Source organism: Wolffia australiana, chromosome 2 (assembly GCF_029677425.1).
Source record: "Wolffia australiana isolate 7733 chromosome 2, ASM2967742v1".
Taxonomy (NCBI): domain Eukaryota; kingdom Viridiplantae; phylum Streptophyta; class Magnoliopsida; order Alismatales; family Araceae; genus Wolffia; species Wolffia australiana.
Window position 1 is genome coordinate 14,759,910 of NC_135836.1, and position 21,747 is coordinate 14,781,656.

Below are 21,747 nucleotides of genomic sequence, written 5' to 3' on the forward strand. Positions count from 1 at the left end.
CGCACGGTCGGATCACGGCTGGGCGCGAGTCCGCGGCGCGGCACGGGAGTCGCGGCGTGGAATGGGTCCACAGCGCGGCGTGGGGTCGCGGCACAGAGCGGGTCCCCGACGCGGGCGATGATGCGGGGTGGTCGGGAATCGGGGTTCGGGGCGGGGCGGCAATGGGAGAAGTGGCGGTCGAATCAAGAAAAGGGGGGGGGGAAGCCAAAGGGTGATGCAAGAATGGGGTGGTTATGGTCAAGAATGATGGAAGATGGTGGGGAATGGTCAAGAACGATGAGGGTGAAGAGGAAGATTCAAGAAACGATGGGGAAAGGAGGGTGGGCGATCAAGAAAGGCAAGAGGAGGCGGTTGGGAATCAAGAAACGATGGGGAAAAGAGGGTCGGCGATCAAGAGAGGCAAGAGGAGGCGGTTGGGAATCAAGAAACGAAGGGGAAAGGAGGGTGGGCGATCAAGAAAGGCAGGGTAGGGGAGGGCAATCAAGAAAGGCAAGAAGAGGTGGTTGGGCGATCAAGAAGGGCAGGGGGGAAAGGCGATCAAGAAAGGGTAGGGAAAGCGGTTGGGCGATCAAGAATTTCAAGAAAATGGGGGATAAGAATGGGTGGCGTTCAAGAATGGCGGGAAAGATCAAGAAATGGGGTTAGATGATCAAGAAGCGAGGGTGAAGGGTGGCGCCCAAGGAAATGTGGGCGAGATGGGCTGGATGAAGGAGAAGGGGGTGGATGGGTAGAGCCAAGAACCTGGCGTGGTGAGTTCTTGGTGGGTCGCGGTGGTTCTCCTCGTTGGAGATGATTTCCCGAATGCAGCGCGGCGCCGTAGTCGTCGCGAACCTTCGAGGACGCCCAGAGTGATCTCAATGGGTGCTCTCTCGATTCTTGATGTCAACAGCTTCTTGAAAATCTTCAACGTACCGGAGTGATCTCGGCGGTACGGTTGGCCACGCCACGCCCGGATTGAGCTCGTCGGACACGACGTGGGCTCTACTCGGAGTGGTCTCGACGAAGAGGTGGGGCTAGCCAAACCCCCTACGCTACGACTACGATAGGGGGAAGATTCTTGAAACAATTTCAATTCAAAAACTTCCAAGTAGTCCCTTGGGCATGCCCTCCCCTTATATAGGGAGGAGGGGTGCCAAGGAGACGTGGGGAGAGGTTGAACCGTCATGAGACGTGGTTCGACCTCTCCTTACAAAATCAAAATACAATCTTAAAATGAAAATAAAGACGAGGATGGGCCCTACGATACTGGCCCAATCCATAATTCGAAATGCAAAGAAAATACACATAGAAAAAACATAAATTGTTCGAGCCTACCCGGAGTACTTAAACCCCGGGTTGCGGACGTCGGCACGAGCTGTCCGACGTGGCTGCTGGCGAGTAGTCGTCGGTCGTCCGGCTGATGTCGTCGTCGTCATCAGGTCGTCGTCGGCACGATGGTCCTCCATCACGCGGGCAGCGGCAGGAGGTGCGGAGACGGCGCGGGCGGCGGCAGAAACGGAGGAGACGGTGCAGGCGGTGCCAACAACTGCGCGCGGCGGGTGGGCGGCGGACGGCGGCGATTGGGCGGCGGGCAGCGGCTCCTCTTCCTCTTCCCTCTTCTTTCCCTTCTTCTCCTTCTTCCTCTCCTTCCTCTTCTACTTCCTCCCTCTTCTTCTTCCTCCTTCTTCTTCTTCCTTTCTTCGTCCTGTTCTCACGATCGTGACTCTTCAAATTCTCATAGCATCATAACTTAAAAATTCAAGAGTACTTTACTTGGGCGCCCACCCCCCCCTTATATAATGGGTGAAGATGGGCCCCCTTTGGACAACAAAAGGAAAATAAAATAAAAGGGGAAAATGGGCTTGTCAGGCCCATGGGAGGGGAAGACGTCCTCATATGGGCTCTTGCCCTCACTACACGACAACATGTGAAACGACGATGATAAGAGATAAGAAAGGATGACAAAAGTAAAGATATGAAAATATAAGGGTAAGTGGAATGCTCCGATGGTGAGGTGGCGCATGCGTCACACCGAGTATTTGAACTCGGGGTCACGCGTCGCTGCGGTGGCTCGTCGTGTCAGCTGGACACGTGTCGGTGGCGGGCTCGGTGATGATAGTGACTCCTCGCGTGCTGGCTCGATGACGTCCGGCGGTGCCGCGCCATCAATCCGTCTCCAGTCGACATCCTTGAACCTTCAGGTTATGAATCATCCAAAGCCTCAATAACATCCTTTTCAATCAATATGTCCTATACTTTTTGTTGCTACAGGCTGAAGTTGACCGAGCTACTCAATTTCTGAACATCGTATCTAGAAATAATGGAAGTTGTCATTTCATATGCCGTAACACGTCCCCTCCAACACGTACCTCTAATACCACTTGTTGGGCCCAAACACTCGCGGAGGCATACTTGAATGTGAACAAGTGCAGAAGATGTCGAGGATGATCCCAAGACAATATGATGAGAATTACCGAGGTGTAATCATTAGCCTCGTCGCGTCCTCGTGTTGTCACCATCAAGAGACCACCAGTTTTAGGAGGGAGAGGGAAGGTGGAAGAGACTTCAAGTTCAAAAGAACATTTGAGAAACTCTACACAACTCAAAGGGAAAAAAGAGCATAAATCAAGGGTTAAGAAACAAGAGAAATGGGGGGCCTTTTATTGGCACAACCCATGGCCTAAGTGCCCCCTAAAAGGTAGGCTTGATCCTAGTCTCAAGGATATGCTAACTCATCCTACTTTCTAAGATGTACAAAGTCAACCCCCATGATACTGAATCATAGGAATGGGGGGTTTGACATTTTTAATAGGACAGATGGCACTTCATTTAGTTAGCTACCATTAGCTCCGTTTCTATCACCGGACAAAGAAATTTGCCAATAACTTTTTGGGAACTCGTAAAAAATCCAAGCATTGTTCTCTAAGGGTTAATCTCTTTCTGCGAGCTCACTTCAGTGAAAAAGGATAGTGGACAAATGATGAATATAACCGTGCCTAAAAGCCCAATTTCTATCACATCTAATGGGGGAGAAGTTACAACTAGGTAGCTTGGGACCTCTCCGAAACAAGCTGGGCTCGTTGGACCTCCACGAACTCGGTTAATGTGATTGCCACATGTGCGGGCTTAGTGAATTGGAATTCCTTTGGGAGCAAACCACCTATGATTTATTCTCAATTAAAGGTTTGGCAAAATGTCATTATCGGCAAAAACACAATGCCAAAATTGATGTGTTGAATGAATGCTAATTTGGAACACAAAATATGCCACAGGGTTTATAAAGTTTTCCACAATCTGGCACAACATTTTTACAGACACCCAACGTTGTGAGAGAAGTTGAGTGGCAATGGATAACCTCCTCGTGAAAAGTCGTTTGAAATATTCTTTACACGTAAAAAGTTGTTATCTAGCAAAGGGTTGGTAATAGGAAGATGATAAGCCGAAAATTCACGTAAAATTACGTGGTTGTTGCGCTTTTTAGACTTATGCAATAAATTTATAATTCCCTTAATTACTAAATAAGAATATAGAGCAAGCAAGGGGTCGATCCGCAAGGAGGAAACAATTCAGAATTTTCAAACAATTTTTATGAATCAAGTCAAGTAATTTTGAATTTTGCAATATTTAATTCAATTAATATTAAATAATATTCCTAAAATAATCAAAATTAAGTAAAACTTAATTTTGATTTCGGTCAGATAATTCCAGATAAGAATATTATTATTATTTTAAGCTCATAAAAATATAAATTATTAATTTCCCAATTTAATAAAATTTATAATAATTTTCAGAATTAAAATTGGGAATTTAATAATCAAGAAAGTGATTTTTGAATTGGAGTTCAAAATGGATGAATTTTCGGTTCAAATTTTATTTTTCGGTTTTTTATATATTAAATTAAATTCCTAAACAATAAAAACCGAAATCTAAAGAGAGAAACAAATCAAATTAACCTAGAGAGAGAAAGTGAAGAAATTGGGGAAAGCCCCAATTTCGACCCTAAATTAAAAATGTAATGAAGCAGAAATGTCCTAAAATGATTAAGAATTAATTATCAAAAGTCAGATCTCGAATCCAAATCAAAAAGAAGTGCTGATGCATTCAAAACATGAATCTAGGGCATGTACATTTCGCCCATGCCAAGGCGTTTTTGAATTGTTCTAGAAGATGATCAAATACAATTCAGAAACTTACAAATTTCATAAAGAGATCCAGATCTGACGACTTCCAGAATGCCTCCTGTGTCCTTCCTGGCCAATTGCTTGGGGAGAGCCTCCAAAAGTGATTTTTGCCCTTTTCCAGACCTCCATTTAAAGATCCAACCGTCTGGATTATAGAGGGGGAAAAGACGAACCTACCCTCAAAATTTCAGCCCAATCGGACATGTAGATCTCAAGATATCAAGGTTTTAGTGAGAAAAAATCTGAGCCGTTGGATTTATTTATCTCTCCTCCAATAAGCTTGGAAATGGCGCGTTTTGATTGGCTAGCATGATTATTTCTCGTTTTCCGCTTTCTCGGATCACGCCCTGACACGTTGTTGTGCGCGTCGTCCGCCCGCAATCATTGGCAAGTGATTTCGTCATTTGAACGGCTAGAAATTCTCCACGTCACCCTGAAATAATAAAAACAAAAGAAAAGGACAAAAGGTCTTTTTTAAAAAAAAATATATATTTTTTTATTCTCTTAGCCGTAATCTTTGACCATTCTTCTCTCTTTTATTTTAAATCATAAGCCACTATTCTTCTCTCTCTTCTCTCTTTAAATATTTTAAATCATAGCCACTTATGTTGACTATTCTTCTCTCTCTCTTCTCTCTTTTATATATTTTAAATCATAGCCGCTTATGTTGACTATTCTTCTCTCTCTCTTCTCTCTATTTATTATATAATAATAACCACTCATTCTCTCTCTCTCTCTTTATTCTTATTTAAATAAATATATCCATTTATTCGCCCGGGCGAATGACGTGGATACTCCTTAGTAAATATTTAAATATATTATAAATGCCAAATAAATAATATATGTGTTATTTAAATATGTAAAAATCATTTCTTGGCTATATAATGGTCAAAAAATTATATAAAAATATGGAAAATTCCAGAAAAATCATGGAAACACTTACCAACCTTTAGCCAAGTATTTAAAACCCTGTAAAAAATATTTCTTCACTGAAATGAAGTTAAATTTCATAAAAAATGATAAAAAATCAGAATTAATAATAAAATGAAAGGTTAAATGATCTATCTTTATTTTAATATGATAACATGGAAATATAGTCATTAAAACACATAAATATAATATAAAATTCATTAATTAATCATGTTAAGTTGCAAGTTATCAGAAGACAATTACTGAATGATTGTCGAGGAAGATTGCATCATCCAAGGCTGATAATAACAACAAATAAAGATCTCTAGAGGAGACATAACAAGACACAATTGGGGATATTTAATCGGAGGAGCTCCCCTCGCATGTGATACTCCCATAGAAAACCATCCACTGAGAAGTCTACAGATCTTTATAAATGACCATAGAGACGAAGCATCAGCACCACCATCAAAGCGGCTGAAAGTCCTCTCTTCTTAGATCTCATTGGAAGGTTTTTGGCTTCGGCCAAAATGGGTCTACCCTCACCCTACTGGGGAAGAATCACAACCATAGGGCACACAACTGTTCTTTTGGCTCAGCTACATATTGTCGCCGCATCTAAGGAACTTGCCAATGCAAATGGTGCCACCGAATGTTCCCCAAAATGTTGCCACCCCCACTCCAGCATACTGTCCTCCCCCAAAGCCAGTCTCACCACCGCCTTCTCTTGTGTATTCACAACTGCCACAGCCAAAATCGCGAACACCCTCTCCAATGTCCACGCCTCCGCCAAAGGTTAAGTCTCCGCCACCAGCTCTAGTGCAATCGTCACCAACTCCGGTGAAGTCTCCACCACCAACACCAAAGTCTTCCCCACCAGGTCCGATGTACTCTCCACTACCAATGCCCAAGTCTCCCAGACCAACTCCACCGAAGTCCTGATCACCCAAGCCTAGTGTACTCCCCACCACCCAAGCCTAAGTCTGCAGCACCAACTCCAGTCAAGTTTCCACAATAGATGCCACAATCTTCGCCACCTACAACGTACTCCTCACCCTCAAAGCCCAGGTCTCCATCCCCAACTCTGGTGAAGTCGCCACCGCCGAAGCCCAAGTCCCCCCCACAAACTCCAGTGTACTCGGCACCTTCTAAGCCCAAGTCTTCCCCACCAACTCTGGTAAAGTCGCCACAGCCAAAGCCAAAGCCTCCCGCACTAATTCTGGTGTACTCGCCACCCCCAAAGGCTGAGTCTCCCCCACCAACATTGTTGAAGTCACCACCCCCAAAGCCGAAGTCTCCCCCACCACCAACTCCAGTGAAGTCGCCACTAGCAAAGCCCAGGTCTCCCCCTCCAACTCTAATGTACTCGCCAACCCCGAAGCCCAAGTTTCCCCCACTAACTCTGGTGAGGTTGCCACCATCGAAGCCGAAGTCTCCCCCACCAACTTTGGTTAAGTCACCACCACCAAAGCCCAACTCTCCCCCACCATGTCTGTTGTACTCGCCATCCCCGAAGCCCAAGTCTCCTCCACCAACTCCGGTAAAGTTGCCACTGCCAAAGCCCAAGTCTCCTCCACCAACTCCAGTGTACTCGCCACTCCCGAAGCCTAAGTCTCCTTCACCAAATTTAGTGAAGTCATCACCACTGAAGCCCTAGTCTCCCCCACCAACTCCAGTTTACTGCCCTCCACCAAAGCCTAAGTCTCCACCGCCAGCTCTAGTGCACTCGCCACCATTAAAGCCAAAACCCCTGCCTCCAGCTCCCGTGTACTCACCACCACCAAAGTACAAGTCTCCTACACTGATCCCCGTATAGTCACCACTACCATAGCCCAAGTCGCCCCCACCAACCTCAGTTAAATGGCCACCACCGAAGCCTAAATCTCTACCACCAACTCCAGCATACTTGCTGCGACCAAAGCCGAAGTCTCTGCCACTGGACACCGTGAACTCGCCACCCCCGAAGCCCAAGTCTTCTCCAACAGCACCAGTCTACTCGCTGCCACCGACTCCCTCGTACGCCCCATGACCTTACTAGTTTCCCACGTGATGTGGATTTTCATAAGTCTTTACCCTCTCTCTTGCAAAGCAATAAAGTGGGCCCTATCTCGACGTAGAGCAAGTGAAATGATGGCATAATATGTTGTTGCTTAAATATAAATCATCCATGTCTCTTATCCCATATCTTAATGAATAAAAATGCTAATTTGTGAGGCAATCATTTGCAATCCACTTTACGGGGATAATACGTTATGGGTTTTGCACTTTTTGTTACTATATTAATTGGTTTTTCATACTTCGTTTGTAGAGAAGCTAAATGTTGGTAGTTATTTCCATCGAAAACTTTGTCAGAATTTAAATGTGCATGGCTAGTTATTTCCATGAACACTAGTACTATTGAGAAGTGCAGGGACAATGACGGAAATATTAAAATTATGGCACTCCTATCAAAAGGCATAATATGAGTTTTATTTGCCAACAACCTTTTATATAAGTGGCGTGTTCATATTTACCCAACTAACATCAATAAAACTTAAACGAGAAGTGAGAAAATAAGAGAGCCAAAGGGAGAGCGAGAAAGGGTGTGCAAAATCAAGTGAGAGATGGAGCCAAAGGGAGAGTGCCCAAGGACGGGGGGGGGGGAGAGAGAGAGAAAGAGACCCAGTGGCAGAGTGTAAATAAAAGGAGGGAGAGAAAGAGTGAGTGAAAGAGTGCCGAAGATATTTATATATATATATATATATCGTTAAAAGGATAAAATATGAAAATGTTAAGTAATGCAAATTTTGTGAATCGTAGACATATAAATATTAAGGATTAAAGCGTGAGAGGAATGGAGATATAAGAAAGCTATGGAGATACATAAATATTGATAAGTGTCCAGAGATATCCAGAGAGATGCAATGAGTTCACATTGTTATGTGAAAATGTTAAGCCTTACAATGCATACTATTAAGGTGTGTGGGGCCTCGGTCTCTTTCTTTTAGCGTACTAACATATCCTTTTTTCCTCAATTCGTCACACATCTACCATAATATCATGAAAAATAGTGATTCCATTACTTTAGATATTATCCTCAAGACCATGATTCACTATGTTATGAAATTAGATACGGCAGTCTACACGCTACCACCAGCTCCCATGTACATCTCACAACCAAAGCCTAAGTCGCCGCCATCACCTCTAATGTATAAGCCACAGCCAAACCCCAAGTCTCTGCTGCCAGTTTCAGTCTACTCACCTTCACAAAAGTCTACGTATTTGCTTCCAGCTCCACTGTACTGCCTGCCACCAAAGCCGACATCCCCATAGTGAAACCATTCTCGAAGTCTAGCTCAGAAATTAGGCCCTCCTCGTGATACTCATGTGCTGCGAATGGTCAGTCGTTTAATTTCCATAGACATCATTTCTCTTGAAGAAAACCTCTGTATCTATCTATCTATCTATCTATCTATCCATCTATCTATCTATCTATCTATCTGTCTATCTATCTATCAGTCTATCTATCAATCTATCTATCAATCTATCTATCTATCTATCTATCTATCTATCTATCAATCTATCTATCTATCTATCTATCTATCTATCTATCTATCTATCTATCTATATATCTTTCTTTTTTTTTTTTTTAAAGAAAATTTCATCAAATATAAAAATTTGTACATCAGTTTGTTGGAGCTGACCAGATGTCAAGCACCTGAGAGAGATGGGATAGAAAATCAAAAAATATTTGGCAGCATCCCCCCTGTTTCTTTTCCCTTCAGCTAAAACCAAAGTAGAGTAATCTAATCATTTTCCTTGTCAGATTTTCCTTCCTCATTTTGTTGATGTTTGGGTTCATTTGTTGGCTGTCACGTTCTTTTCCTGTTGTCTTCTCTCGTATGTCGTGGTTGTTCCCTATGGTTCGTATTTAAAGTGTATTCGATCACCGCGGATGCTTGGACTCAACCAAATCTTCTTGGGACGTTGCGGTGCTGTAATTCTTACCTATTTCTGAAATTATCAAGCTATGTCTCAAGGCTAACCTTGAACTTTAATAAAATTTTGGTTAGTTCATAAACAAGAATATAGATAAGAAAATTTAAAATCTTTAAGATGCAAGATAGGTATCCCATTTTTTAATTTTGGTTTTCTTAAAGAAATTATAGTATCATTTAATTATGTTATCATTTCTAAAGAAATGCTAACATAATAAGTTTACATCAATATATGATTTATGTGCTGAAATCTGAGATAAAAATAGTTTCTCCATGCCTTCAGGATCAATACAAACCACCTCCACTGGTCTCCTAGGGTACAATGATATGTTGATGCACTACCCTTAAAGATGTGTCGCTCTTTCTTCTTTGATTTGGCCCAACACTATCCGGTGGTGATGGGGATTAGCATCACATTCCTCGGGAGATCGAGAATCTTCATACGATGGTTTCAACACTTTTCTGAAAATAATCCACAAACCGTTGTACATTTCCCTCATTGTCATCTTTTGATACTTGTACTGATTCCTGCTGTTTTTTATTGGTGCAAACTTTCAAGCTTTTTGTAGAAAAGTTTATCCATTTGTTGTTGTCTGCTTGTTGTCTTGATCTTTCTTGATCATAGCTGAATATAATTCCAAATCAAGTTCGGCTTTGAGTTTGATTTGTTGTTGTTTCCTTGTTGTTCTGTCCTTTCTTGACCGCAATTGAATATCTTTCAATATTGACTTTGACTGTGAAGTATTGTTTCCAAGTCATTTGGTTTGCCTTTGTTGATTGCTTGAATGCTTATGGTGAGACCTCGTTGTTGGCTCCTCTCTCCCCCCGACTTTGGTATTGGTTCTCCTGGTCACTTCCGGATAGGTGGGTTGCATCATTGAGTACTTAGCTAGTAACTTCTTGAGAAGATGCATCAAAAAATCCTCGGTCCTAATAAACCAAAGGTGGAAGTAGCTTCCATGTCCAAAAAGGTTAGAAAATATTTTTTCCTCTCTGATTTCAAGCACATTATTTTCTTTTCATTGCATTCCGATGTTACTAAAAAGTTTTGTCATCCATAATAATTTTGAGTCTAAATATCTAAACATTAGTGTTAAGATAAAGCAGCGCATAGAAATCTATGAATGTACTTGGTCCATAAAAGTGCGTACCTTGGAATTTTGATGCCAAGTTTCATGTCTTAAATTTGATTGAACTTCTTCACAAAGGTTTCTGGATCTTTTTAGTTTGCCGAAGATATGGTAATCCCATCTGCTCTGTCCTGATAGCCCCCTTGCATGAAAGTGGTAATTCCTGCATAGATGAAAAAAATATTTTCCTACCTAGCCTAATGCCATGGTTAGCCAGCGCATCTGCAACTGAATTCCCTTCCCTATATATGTGTTTGATTGTCGGTATCCCTTCAAGCAGTTTTAAAATTTTATTCCATCTTGTTGGTTCTTTCCAAATGGCACAATGCTGCTTTTGTACCATTTCAACCAGTGACTGTGAGTCTGTTTCAACAATTATATTCCTTATTCTTAGACTTCTACATAGTCTTAGTCCATCCAAAAGCGCTCTGATTTCTGCTACCATGCTCGTTTGCACTTTGTAGTCTTTTGAAAATGCAGCTACCACGAAACCTCTTTCATCTCTGATTACTCCTCCTCCTGCACTTTCTCCAGGATTGCCTTTAGAAGCTCCATCAATGTTAAGCTTGAGAATACCCGTTGGAGGTTTCTGCCATGTGACTATTTTAACAGAATGTATATAAATCTTTGGTCCCTCGGTGAGCCCCAGTTTTTCAGACTTTTAATTCTTGAATACACGTGATTTTCTTTGGTTGGACTTGTCTATCCATGTACTTGATTGTATTTAGAAGCCTATATCTGAAAGCCTCATTCAAAACCTGACCTTTCCATTTTCCATTATTTCGTTCCTTCCAAATTTCCCACAATATTGTAAAGAAAGAGTTTCTTTTCAATATTTGGGCTTCTGATTCCCTGATGGATTTTTTACAAAAGAATTGAAACCAACCACCAAATGTCTTTGTACTTTTTTTGGCAACTCCCATTGATTTAAAAACCAGTCCCATGTATTATTGGCACTTTGGCTATTGAAGAAAAGATGTAATCTGTCTTCTATTTGAGGCCAATTATTGCAACATACACATTTTGAGGCTAAACTGATTCCTACATTCTGGAAGTTTTTGTCAAGAGGAAGTTTATTATGGAGAAGCTTCCACATGAAGATACTGATTTTTGTGGGTAAGACTTTATTCCAAATAGTTGAGAATAACAATGATTTTGCATTACTATCCCTGCAAAATGCCCAAGCTGATTTTGTGGAAAACTTTCCTGAATTTGCTATAGTCCAGATTGGTTTATCATCACGGTCTGAGAGACTGACTTTTTTCTGCTTAATTGCGTGAATATAAGCTTCGGGAAATCTAGCTCTTTTCAATAGTTCTTCCCAAGTTTGTCCCAAAAATTCAGCAACAGAGGAATTGCATATTTCACGAGAGATATTTCCTATGTCACAAAGTCTTCCCAATCCTGTCCAATTGGTTTTCCAAGCATCGATGTTTCCTTTTCCAACCTCCCATTGAATGATAGGCATCATTTGTAACCATACACTATGCAATGATTTAATACAATGCGGTAAAGTTGAGTCCTCTGCCCAGTCCTCTATGTGACCATATTTGGCAATTATTAATTGACTCCATAAAGAGGAGTTATTTAAAAGATTCCATACCCTTTTCATTTTTAGTGCTTGGAGTATATCTTCTACCTTTCGAATGCCTAGTCCCCTTTCTGCATATGGCCTACATACCATTGACCAACTTATCCATGATCTTTTATGATTCTGAAGGTTTCCAGCCCAAAAAAATGTAGCGAGATGCTTCTTGATAGACTTCAATATAGATTTTGGTGGATCATATACTGATAGAGTGTGGATTGGAAAACTATTTAGCACACTATTCAAAAGAGTCAATCTACCTCCTACAGACAAAAGTTTTCCTTTCCATCCCTCTATCCTCTTTGTAATTTTTGTAGTCAAATGCTCAAAGTAAGATGCTTTGGATCTACCTGTGAAAATTGAGCATCCTAAGTACTTGAAAGGAAAGCTTCCATTTTTGTAACCAGTCAATTCTTCCAACTTAGAGATTTTAGCTCGTCCAGTGTTTGCTTTTGTATAGAAGGAACTCTTATCCTTATTGATTTTCTGTCCTGACACCTCCTCAAATGTTTGAATAAGCTTCATCATTTTACGAATAGAGTTGATGCCACTGTTTAAGAAAATAATTGTATCATCTGCAAATAAGCTATGAGTAATTAAAGGACATCCCCTTTTGATATGATAATGTTTCACTTGCCCTGTTGAGATGATGCTCGATATGTGTCTGCTTAATACATCTTGCGCTAGTATGAATAGGCTTGCTGAGAGTGGATCCCCTTGTCTTAGACCCCTTTGGAAGAATGGTGAGGAATTCCCATCTACAATGACTGAAAATGGGATATCGCTAATGCATGCCTGAATCATCCATATCCATTTTCTACTAAATCCATATTGTGATAAAACTTTTTCCAAATATACCCAATCAACTCTATCATAAGCTTTTTCCATATCTAATTTGAGGATGAGATTATGCCCTCGGCATTTGTTATTTATTGATTGAGAAGCTTCTTGAACAAGTGCTATACTGTCATGTATTGATCGATTAGGTACAAACCCATTCTGTTCTTTGGATATGACTTTGGGAAGAACAATAGAGAGTCTTTTTGCCAGTATCTTAGTGATGATCTTATATATGGTGTTACAAAGGCTGATTGGTCTCATCTGTGAAAAGTTTTCTGGTACTTGTACTTTAGGAATTAGAGAAATAAAAGTGCTTTTCCAAGATATTGGTATTGAAGAAGTGTGAAAGAAGGATTGGATAGCTTCAATGACGTCCTTTTTTATAATATGCCAGCAACTTTGGAAGAATCTTGCTGTGAATCCATCAGGCCCTAGTGTACTGTCTGGCTTCATGTTTTTCAGTGTGCTTTCTATCTCAGATGCATTGGGACATTCAGTGAGAGTATCATTCTCTTTTTCTGAGATTAGTGGTGGTAGAATGCTTAAGAAATCATCATTAATATGGGTCTAAATGGTTGTAAACATATTTTTGTAGTACTGAACAGCTTCATCTATTATACTTTTGCCCTTTGCTAAACACTTTCTCTTTATGAATGAATAAGGATCATGTGAATGTCGACATTTTAAAAGTGTATGGAAATATTTTGTGTTTCTGTCTCCTTCTGCGGACCACTGAATTCTGGCCTTTTGCTTTAAGAATAATTCTTCTTGATGGAGTCTTTCTTCGAGTTGGTTTTGCAGCCTTGTTAGAAGGTGTTCCTTTTCCTGATTCCATTCCATCTGAAGTTCCTCCTCTGTCTTTGCAATCTTTACTTGTAGCTCTTGAATATGATTGGTTATATGACCAAACACTTCTTTATTCCATGTCTTTAGTTCCTGTTTCATTTGTTTCAAAATCTTTCCTATTTTAACCATGGGGGGAAGATGTTTAAAAAGTCCTGAGTATAGTGACCATTTCTCTTGTATGAATGGATAAAAATCCTTATGTGTTTCCCACATAGATTGGAATCTAAATGGGGGTTTCCTTATCGTCAACGGTTGGTCATTTTTTGTACATAAGATCAAACTATGATCTGAGGTTTCCCGTGGTAGATAGCGTATTTCAAGTCCCTCTATATCTGTCCCTTTGTAATTGATAAGGACTCTGTCCAACCTCTCATATGTTCTGGCCCTTCCTTTCCTACCATTACACCATGAATACAAATTTCCAAAATGTGTTGGTTCAATCAAATGTAGAGAGTTAATTTGATTGTTGTAAGTATCCATAAGTTGAAGACTTGGTGTATGTGTCCCTATTTTTTCACTTTCTCTCCTTACCATGTTGAAGTCTCCTCCTACTATCCAAGTATTGGTAATATTTCTAAATTTATCAAAAAGATGTGTCCATAGATCTTGTCTTATCTCTGGGATGAAGGATGCGTAGACAACTGTGATATATACAATGTCCGTGTCTTTTTTGTACCTTACTGTTGTGCTTTGAGGATGGTCATCTATAACAGAGATGTCTAGTGTTGAATCCCAAAATAACCAGATGTGCCCAGTTTGTTGCGCCCAACATGTTGAGAGTCCTATTTTCTTTTGATAAACATTGATTTTTTCTTTATCCATCTTCGGTTCAATTATCCCTACAAATCTGACTTGACTTGGACCAATAACTCATTGTTTTAGTCTTGTATATTTGCTTGAATTTCTCAAACCTCTACAATTCCAAAAAATTGTGTTTATCATTATTTCCCTTCAGGGAGAAACTGATGCTCATTTCTTCCTATTTGATAATGTAGTTGGATTGCTATCTTCTCCTTATTAGGTTGTATCTTCTTCTTTTTAGAAATCACTTTGTTCCAACTTCTCTCAGATTTCGGACTATCAATTTCTTCTTCGGAGGAGGAGAAGGCTATCTGAAAGTTATAACAATTCATTTCCTTGTGGTCGCCGTCGTGATTAATCATGATACTTTTGGCTTGATCATCCTTTCTAATGATACATTCTTTACTACCATCCTGTTGGGTTTTTTGATTACCCACCACAAGTTGATTTTTAGCTTCTCCTTTTCTTTGTTTCTGATTGGGAGTATTGATTTGTATTCTTGTAATTTCCTCTTGAGCCATGTTATCAGTCAATATTCCAGCAACCATGTGAGTATGTTCATCTTCTTGTTCTATGGTGTCACAAGTTTTAGTATGGGTGGCATTGAAGTCTCGGCTCATTTCTGCCCATCTTAATTTCCCATTTTGTAGAGGATCGTACCCCATCAATATGCGGGATTCCTTTGGTGCATTTTTCTTTATTGCTGTCTTCCTAAAAGTATGCCATGCCTGCGTATGTGTTTTCTTAACCGAGTATAGCTGTTTTCTGCATTCAGATTCATGGTGTCCCACTTTGTAGCAATAATTACAAAACATCGGTGATCTTTCTACTACAATCCTTTGTCTTAGTATTCCTTTGGTTCCATTTCCAATGAGTATTACTTGTGGAATTGGTACCGATAAATCCACTTCTATACATGCTCTAGCATATCCTGGTCTTGTGAATTGCTTGACTTCTTTATCTGTGGTAATAAATGTTCCAAGCATAGATGAAATTTGTTTAAAAGACGAGGGATTTTGAAACTGATGAGGTAGGCCAGGAAAACCAATCCAAACCGGTGCTTTGGTGGTCTCATTTGTAATAGAATATTCAGGGGTCCATTTAAAAGTTCTCATCCAAATATCTTCAAGTCGCCAAATACTACGGCTCCATGCTCGTGTAAAATCTTCACTATTCTCGAATCGCAATATCACATGTCTATCATCCCATCCCGTCACTGTAAACTCATTTGCGAAATTTTTTTGCTTTTTCATCGTTTCATAAATCCATGTTACATCAGGTTTTCCATACGTAAACTTACCAATAATAGTTTGTTCAAATGGAGTGGCTAGGAGTTGTATTTCTTTATCTGAGAAGTCAATTCTTTTCAAACCATTATCCAATGTATATGATCGTTGTGGTAGAGTAGATATGAATTTCGGGATGTGCCAGTTTTTTCCTTCTCTTTTCTGAACATTTGTTGCTTCCTCTGTCAACTGATCATCCTTCATTTTATTGCCCATAAGAATGTCTTTGTAATTCAATGTCGTCACTGCACAAGAGTCTCTTATTTGTGGGGAATGGTGAGGTTGACTATCCAGCTCCTCTGCGGGTTGTCTTTCAATGACAGAATTTTCTATTCTCCCTCTTTCTGCATTTGTGTTTTTTATTACTTGCCCGCTTTCACTAGTTGAAGGATTTTCAGGGCTACATTCATCCACCTCTTGATCATCGTCTATAACTGCATTTTGATCTCCTTTAGGGTCATTTTCTCTGGTCAATGTCTCACTCATTTCTAAAATCGCCAATGGCATATCTCTCTTACTTTTGTCAAAAATTTGAGGCTTTTGGTATTCTATCAATTTGTGCCATAAAGGAGCGAAAAAACAATGCCCTGTTTGAATGACCATTTGTAGCTCTTTTTCCATAAAGTGCCATAGTACAAGTGACCATTCAATATCAAGGACCTGTTGTCCTTTTAATTTATTGATGATCGTTTCGATTTCATGCATTTCTGTCATATTGAATTTACTGCTCATCTCTTCAATCCATTGCAACAAAAATGATGCACATTCAACAAGTTCTTCACTCGTATACATGTCAACTAGTTCTGTCTGTTTCATCTTCTTTTCTTTTCTCCAGTCTATTCCCAGTATCCTAGCAACATCTGGTCTGCTAATGGATATCCTATAATCATTTACCCATGATCTTCTTTGATTGGCTTCATAATTACCAAAAAGTTGGGAAAGAAGGTCTGCTCTTGGCTCAATCAGAGAATTCAGATATAATTCCTCTATATGGGCAATTTTTCCACTCATCTTTGGTATCTTTAAATTGGTGTTTTGTGGCCAATGAATTTTCTGAAAATTCATGTTAAGCCATAAGTAGTCTATGCGTTCTTGGAACTGTTGGTGATGTTGTTTTGAACAAGATCTTTTCTGAATCATAGGCGATAAAAAACCCATAGATCTTCCTGGCTTGGATTTTTGAGTTGCCAATATTTCTGCTTGATCAAATACTGGTTGTATACTATCTGATACTTGATCATTGGGGTTTTCTTGACTATTTTCATCATCCAATAGTACCTCATTGGTAGCAATGATAGATTCGTGTTCTAATATTTCTCCCATCAGATGCAATCAACAAAGAAAATAAAATAGGATAGAGTTTAGATCAATACCTGTGGGTCTTCTGTCTCCTCCAAGCAATGTATGCAGAAGATCTTGAAATCATTGCCAAATCCTTCTTCAATAGGGTTACCGCTTGTATTATTGTTGAGAGCCCTGTCACTTGAAAATCCCGCCTTTCGCGCGTCCGCGGGACTAAACGTTTTATCTATCTATCTATCTATCTCTCTATCTATCTATCTATCTATCTATCTATCTATCTATCTATCTATCTATATATATATCTATCTATCTATCCATCTATCTATCTATCTATCTATCTATCTATCTATCTATTTATCTATCTATCTATCTATCTATCTATCTATCTATCGATCTATCTATCTATCTATCTATCTATCTATCTATCTATATATCTATCTATACATCTATCTATCTATCTATCTATCTATCTATCTATCTATATATCTTTCACTTTGGCATGCTATCCCCTTATATAATGAGGATAGGTGGCAAGTGAGATCGTGGAGAGGACGAATCGTCGCGAGACATGGTTCGGCCTCTCTTTAGCGGTTACAATCAAAAGAAAAATATAAGGCGGACGAGACCCAAAACACTGGCCAGTCCATAAAATCCAAGAACGAAAACAAAGCAAAGACAAAACATATAAAAGATAAAGATAGGATGCTTACGTGGAGTACTTAAACTCCGGGTCATGAGCATTGGCGCGAGCAGCTTGTCCTGGTTGGAGACGTCCCGTCTTGGCTGCAGCTGGATGGTCCCCCATCATCCTCCCGAGGTGGGAGGAACTCGACTCCGGCGAGTGAAAGTCCACGACGTCCTCGAGGGGCTGGATCAGGTCTAGTCGCGGTCGTCGTAGGTCATCCTCGGTAATCCACATGTCGTTGGATGAAGGCCGTCCCTGCCAGTGGACTAGAAAAGTGTGACCTACCCGATCCCCCTCAAAGTGAATTACCTCCTACAGTGCCGTACAAGGGTAGGGAATGGAGGAGAAATCGGGGTACGCTCACTCTCCTCACTACTAAGGGTCGAGTGGCTATGAGGCTCTATGATGGGTGGCGAGGGTAGGTATCGGGTTAGATCGCTGACATTAAACGTTGAACTAATCCCCCAAGTTGGCGGGATGCTCACAACGTAGGCGTTGTCATTGATCGTCTGGGTTATTGGGAAAGGCCTGGCATTATGAGCATGGAGCTTCGTAGCGACCCCTAGAGAGTACCTCTCAGGCCTCAATCTAATCAATACTAATTCTACCTCAGAAAATGACACTGACCTTTGACCCTTATTAGAGGACGCCTTATATTGCTCATTCATGGATGAAATGCGTGAATGTATGATGTCATGCATGCTCTTAATTTGTTCCGCAAATTCTAATGCATTATTTGGGATCCCATGTTGTGAATCTAATGGCATGAGGTCAAGGGTCGTCGTGGAAGTTGACCGTAGATGATTTTGAGCGGGACCTTCCCAGTGGTGCGATTCACCGAATAGTTGAAGGCAAACTCCCTCGAGGAGTACTTGATCCCATGTGGCTACATTGTCGCCAACAATAGATCTCAGTAGATTCCCAAAGCTGCGGTTAACAACCTCAGTTTGACCATCCGTTTGAGGATGGTAAGCCGATGAAAACTTGAGTTGTGTGCCCATGAGGACCCACAACGTCTTCCAGAAATAGCTAGTGAATTTGATGTCTCGATCCGAGACTAGGGTCTTGGGCACGCCATGGAGCTTGACGGTGTGGTCGAAGAAGAGTCGTGCGATCCTAGAGGCGTCGGCTGTCTTGGAGCATGGAATAAAATGTGCCATCTTGGAAAATTGATCTAGCACGACCATGATCGAATCGTGGTGGCATGATGTTTTGGGTAATCCCAAAACGAAATTGAGGCTAATGTCCTCCCATGGTCTCTCCGGTACCGATAGGGGAGTGTACAACCCCGTGTTCTGTTTCATGAGTTTGGCGTGCGAACAAGTGAGGCACCGTGAGATAAATCTCCCAACGTCCCTTTTTATGGACGGCCAGTAGTAGTGTTGCTCCAGGGAATGGATGGTCTTGTTGACCCCGAAGTGGCCACTAAGCCCACTAGCGTGTCTCATAAATGAGGAAGTCTCGGATCGAGGTCCGAGGGATACACAACCTCTTGCCGTAGAAGAGGTAGCCGTCGTCGATGAAGAAGTCCTTCGACTTTGGAATAGCTGGGTCCGTGAGGGAGGAATAGACTTTAGAACAGTCTGGACACTCGACATAGTCGTGGTGAATGCGCTTGAATCCAAGGACTTGGGTCTTCATCAAGTTGAGGACTAGTGGCCACCAGCTCAAGGCGTCGGCGATGACGTTGTCCTTCCCTTTGTTGTGACGGATGACGAATGTGAAATCGTGGAGATAAGCGATCCACCGAGCATGTTGATCGCTGACCTTCTTCTGGTCGTGTAGGTGATGTAGGGCACTATGATCTGAAAATAATACAAATTCCTTGGGGAGTAAGTAGTGGCGCCAATGTTGAAGTGCTTGGACGAGGCATAAAATTCCCGATCGTAGTCTTGTTCAGCTTTTTGCTGAAATACTCGATCGGATGTCCTTCTTGGCTTAGGACTCCCCCAATTTCGACTCCAGATGCGTCACATGCAACTTCGAAGACTTTGTTAATATCCGGTAACTTAAGTACCGGAGCCTTGGTCATGAGCTTCTTGAGGAGCTCGAAGGCCTGATCAACGGAGGGAGTCCATTCGAACTTGTCACCCTTCAGTATGTCTGTGATGGGAGCAGTAACTCCGCTAAACCCTGGGATAAACGTCCGATAGAAGCTTGCAAGTCCTATAAAGCTGCGTACGTCATGAATGCTCTTGAGTTTGGGCCAGATTGTGATGGCATCGATCTTAGCCGGGTCGGCGGCTACTCCCTATGAAGATAGGATAAATCCAAGGAAGGAAACCTCAGTGGTAAAAAAACTGCACTTCTTTTGATGGGCATAAAGCTTCTCCTGACGTAGTGCCGCACATACGTGTCGTAAGTGCTTGGCGTGCTCCTCCCTGGTCCTGCTATATTCTAAGATATCGTCGAAATATGCGACGACCAATCTGCCGATGTAAGGCCGTAGTACCTCATTCATCAAGCGTTGAAAGGTACTAGGGGCATTCGATAACCCGAATGGCATTACATTCCACTCGAAAAGGCCATCTTTTATTTTGAAGGCCATCTTCCACTGGTCTCCTGGCCTGATTTGTACTTGATGATAGCTGCTCCGTAAATCTATCTTGGAGAAGATAGATGCTCCAACCATCTCGTCGAACAGGTCTTGAACTCTAGGAATTGGAAAATGGTACTTCACCATAATCTTGTTGATGGCTTGTGAGTCACAACACATCCTCCAAGTACCATCCTTCTTGGGCGCTGATAATGCCGGTACTGCGCAGGGGCTAAGGCTTTCCCGAATCAAACCCTTAGCCAACAAATCCTTCACTTGGCTATATAACTCCTCATACTTAACCGGGTCCATCGAGTAGTGTGGGAGGTTGGGCAGGGTTGCTCCCGGGACCAGATGTGGCGTAAGGGTGGGAGCTTATTCGGCAGCTCTGCGGGGAACACATCCACATACTCCCCGAGGAGTTTGGCAACCTCCGATGTTGGGTTCTTGTGACCCAAATCAGTGGCTTCATCGGATAAGGTCACAGCGTAGCACACGGGAGTGAACTCTCAGTTCTGCTCCATCCTTTGCCGAAAGATGCAGCCATTGGTGACAATGGCGGGAGGTGTGGTATGCGATGAGGTCCTCAAACACTGAGTGGGTAACGATGGGAGTCGTACTAACGGGTACCAAATCAGTCGTCGGCCGCCATAGATAAATGAGCACGTGTTTGGTCTTCCTGCCTGTTAAGTTGAAATTTAAATTCCAATTTAATCATTGTATAATTCCAACTTATACAATAAACTCACAATAATTTGTTTAGTTGACTTAATAGAACTGCAGATGGTGAGTCCAAGATCGAACACAAGGAGGGGAGTGTACTTAGATTAGATTCCTGTTTACAGGTTCACTAGTTGAATGGCATAGTTAATCTCAGATTGATCATTTAAAACTGCTGACATTCACTGAAATTTACTGGAAAACAATAGCGGTGATAATGCGGTTCTAATGCTAAAAAAAATCCAAACTATTCGATACTTTAAATAAAAGATTCGTACTGCCCGGTTCGACACGGAGACTAGAATAGCATGACCGCTCAGGCACCTCTAGTTACCTCCTTCTTGGTGATGCTCCTCGATTCAACCTTTCTTCGCCTGGAGCTTGGCGGGTTCACGAACGTGAATCAGATCTGAACGAGGAAGAATCTCAACAAGAGGACGAGCGTTTTTTTTGTTCTTCTCTACTGCCTTGCCGATCCTGTCTGCAATCCCAAATGCCGCCCTTTTTTCTCTGCTTCCTACTTTTCTTCTTTCCTTTCCCGCCTCTCTTCTTTCTTCCCGGTCATTCAATTTTTTCCGCCCACGAGCAGCCGTTGGATCTACTTCGATCAGCTCGGGCCGCATATGTTGCCGCGCTTCTTCCTGTATAAGTGAGACATTGAGCTACGTAAGCTTAAGCAAGACAATGACACATCCCTCTAAGTCCTACATTATGGTTAGCCAAGAAGATTTTAATCCAAAATAAAATGCCTTTGTAAAAATTGAGTTAAGTAGTTATAATTTGAACATTTATCCTCATGCCACTCCCCTTATCACAATGTTGCCGATGTGCGCTTATCTTGGCACTTCTGTTCTTGGTGAGCATGCTGCCTGCAAGCTTGCTACCCTGCTCCATTCACTTGAGAACCTACTTTTAGATTGAGGCAAACAGAAGCTTTGTGAAATAAAACAGCATCAGCAAGTTCGAA

General features: G+C 41.5%; 1 protein-coding gene and 1 long non-coding RNA gene across 3 annotated transcripts; one reads left to right on the forward strand and one right to left on the reverse strand.

Annotated features, from left to right (window-relative positions):
• The first annotated feature begins 9,271 nt into the window (after nucleotides 1–9,271).
• Nucleotides 9,272–14,556, forward strand: LOC144715357 (uncharacterized). 2 transcript variants are annotated; one of them, XR_013584595.1, is made up of 3 exons: nucleotides 9,272–10,017; nucleotides 10,711–10,814; nucleotides 14,520–14,556. It is a non-coding gene; the product is annotated as an uncharacterized LOC144715357 (long non-coding RNA). The 2 variants fall into 2 exon arrangements; XR_013584592.1 differs by lacking the exon at nucleotides 14,520–14,556 and adding an exon at nucleotides 11,232–11,308.
• A 4,402-nt stretch (nucleotides 14,557–18,958) lies between these two features.
• LOC144716336 (uncharacterized) lies at nucleotides 18,959–20,372 on the reverse strand. The gene is made up of 3 exons (XM_078591462.1): nucleotides 20,252–20,372; nucleotides 19,542–19,657; nucleotides 18,959–19,297 (listed from the first exon to the last, which is right to left on the reverse strand). The coding sequence occupies exons 1-3, from the start codon at nucleotides 20,370–20,372 to the stop codon at nucleotides 18,959–18,961; spliced, it is 576 nt and encodes a 191-aa protein (XP_078447588.1).
• Nucleotides 20,373–21,747: the final 1,375 nt, after the last annotated feature.

Coding starts and splice junctions, on each gene's coding strand:
- LOC144716336 (XM_078591462.1), bottom strand. CDS start 20,372: ATGGACCCGGTTAAGTATGAGGAGTTATATAGCCAAGTGAAGGATTTG. Junction 19,658..20,251: donor ATCAGCGCCCAAGAAGGATG/GTACTTGGAGGA, acceptor CGTTTATCCCAG/GGTTTAGCGGAGTTACTGCT. Junction 19,298..19,541: donor AGCTCATGACCAAGGCTCCG/GTACTTAAGTTA, acceptor CTACACGACCAG/AAGAAGGTCAGCGATCAACA.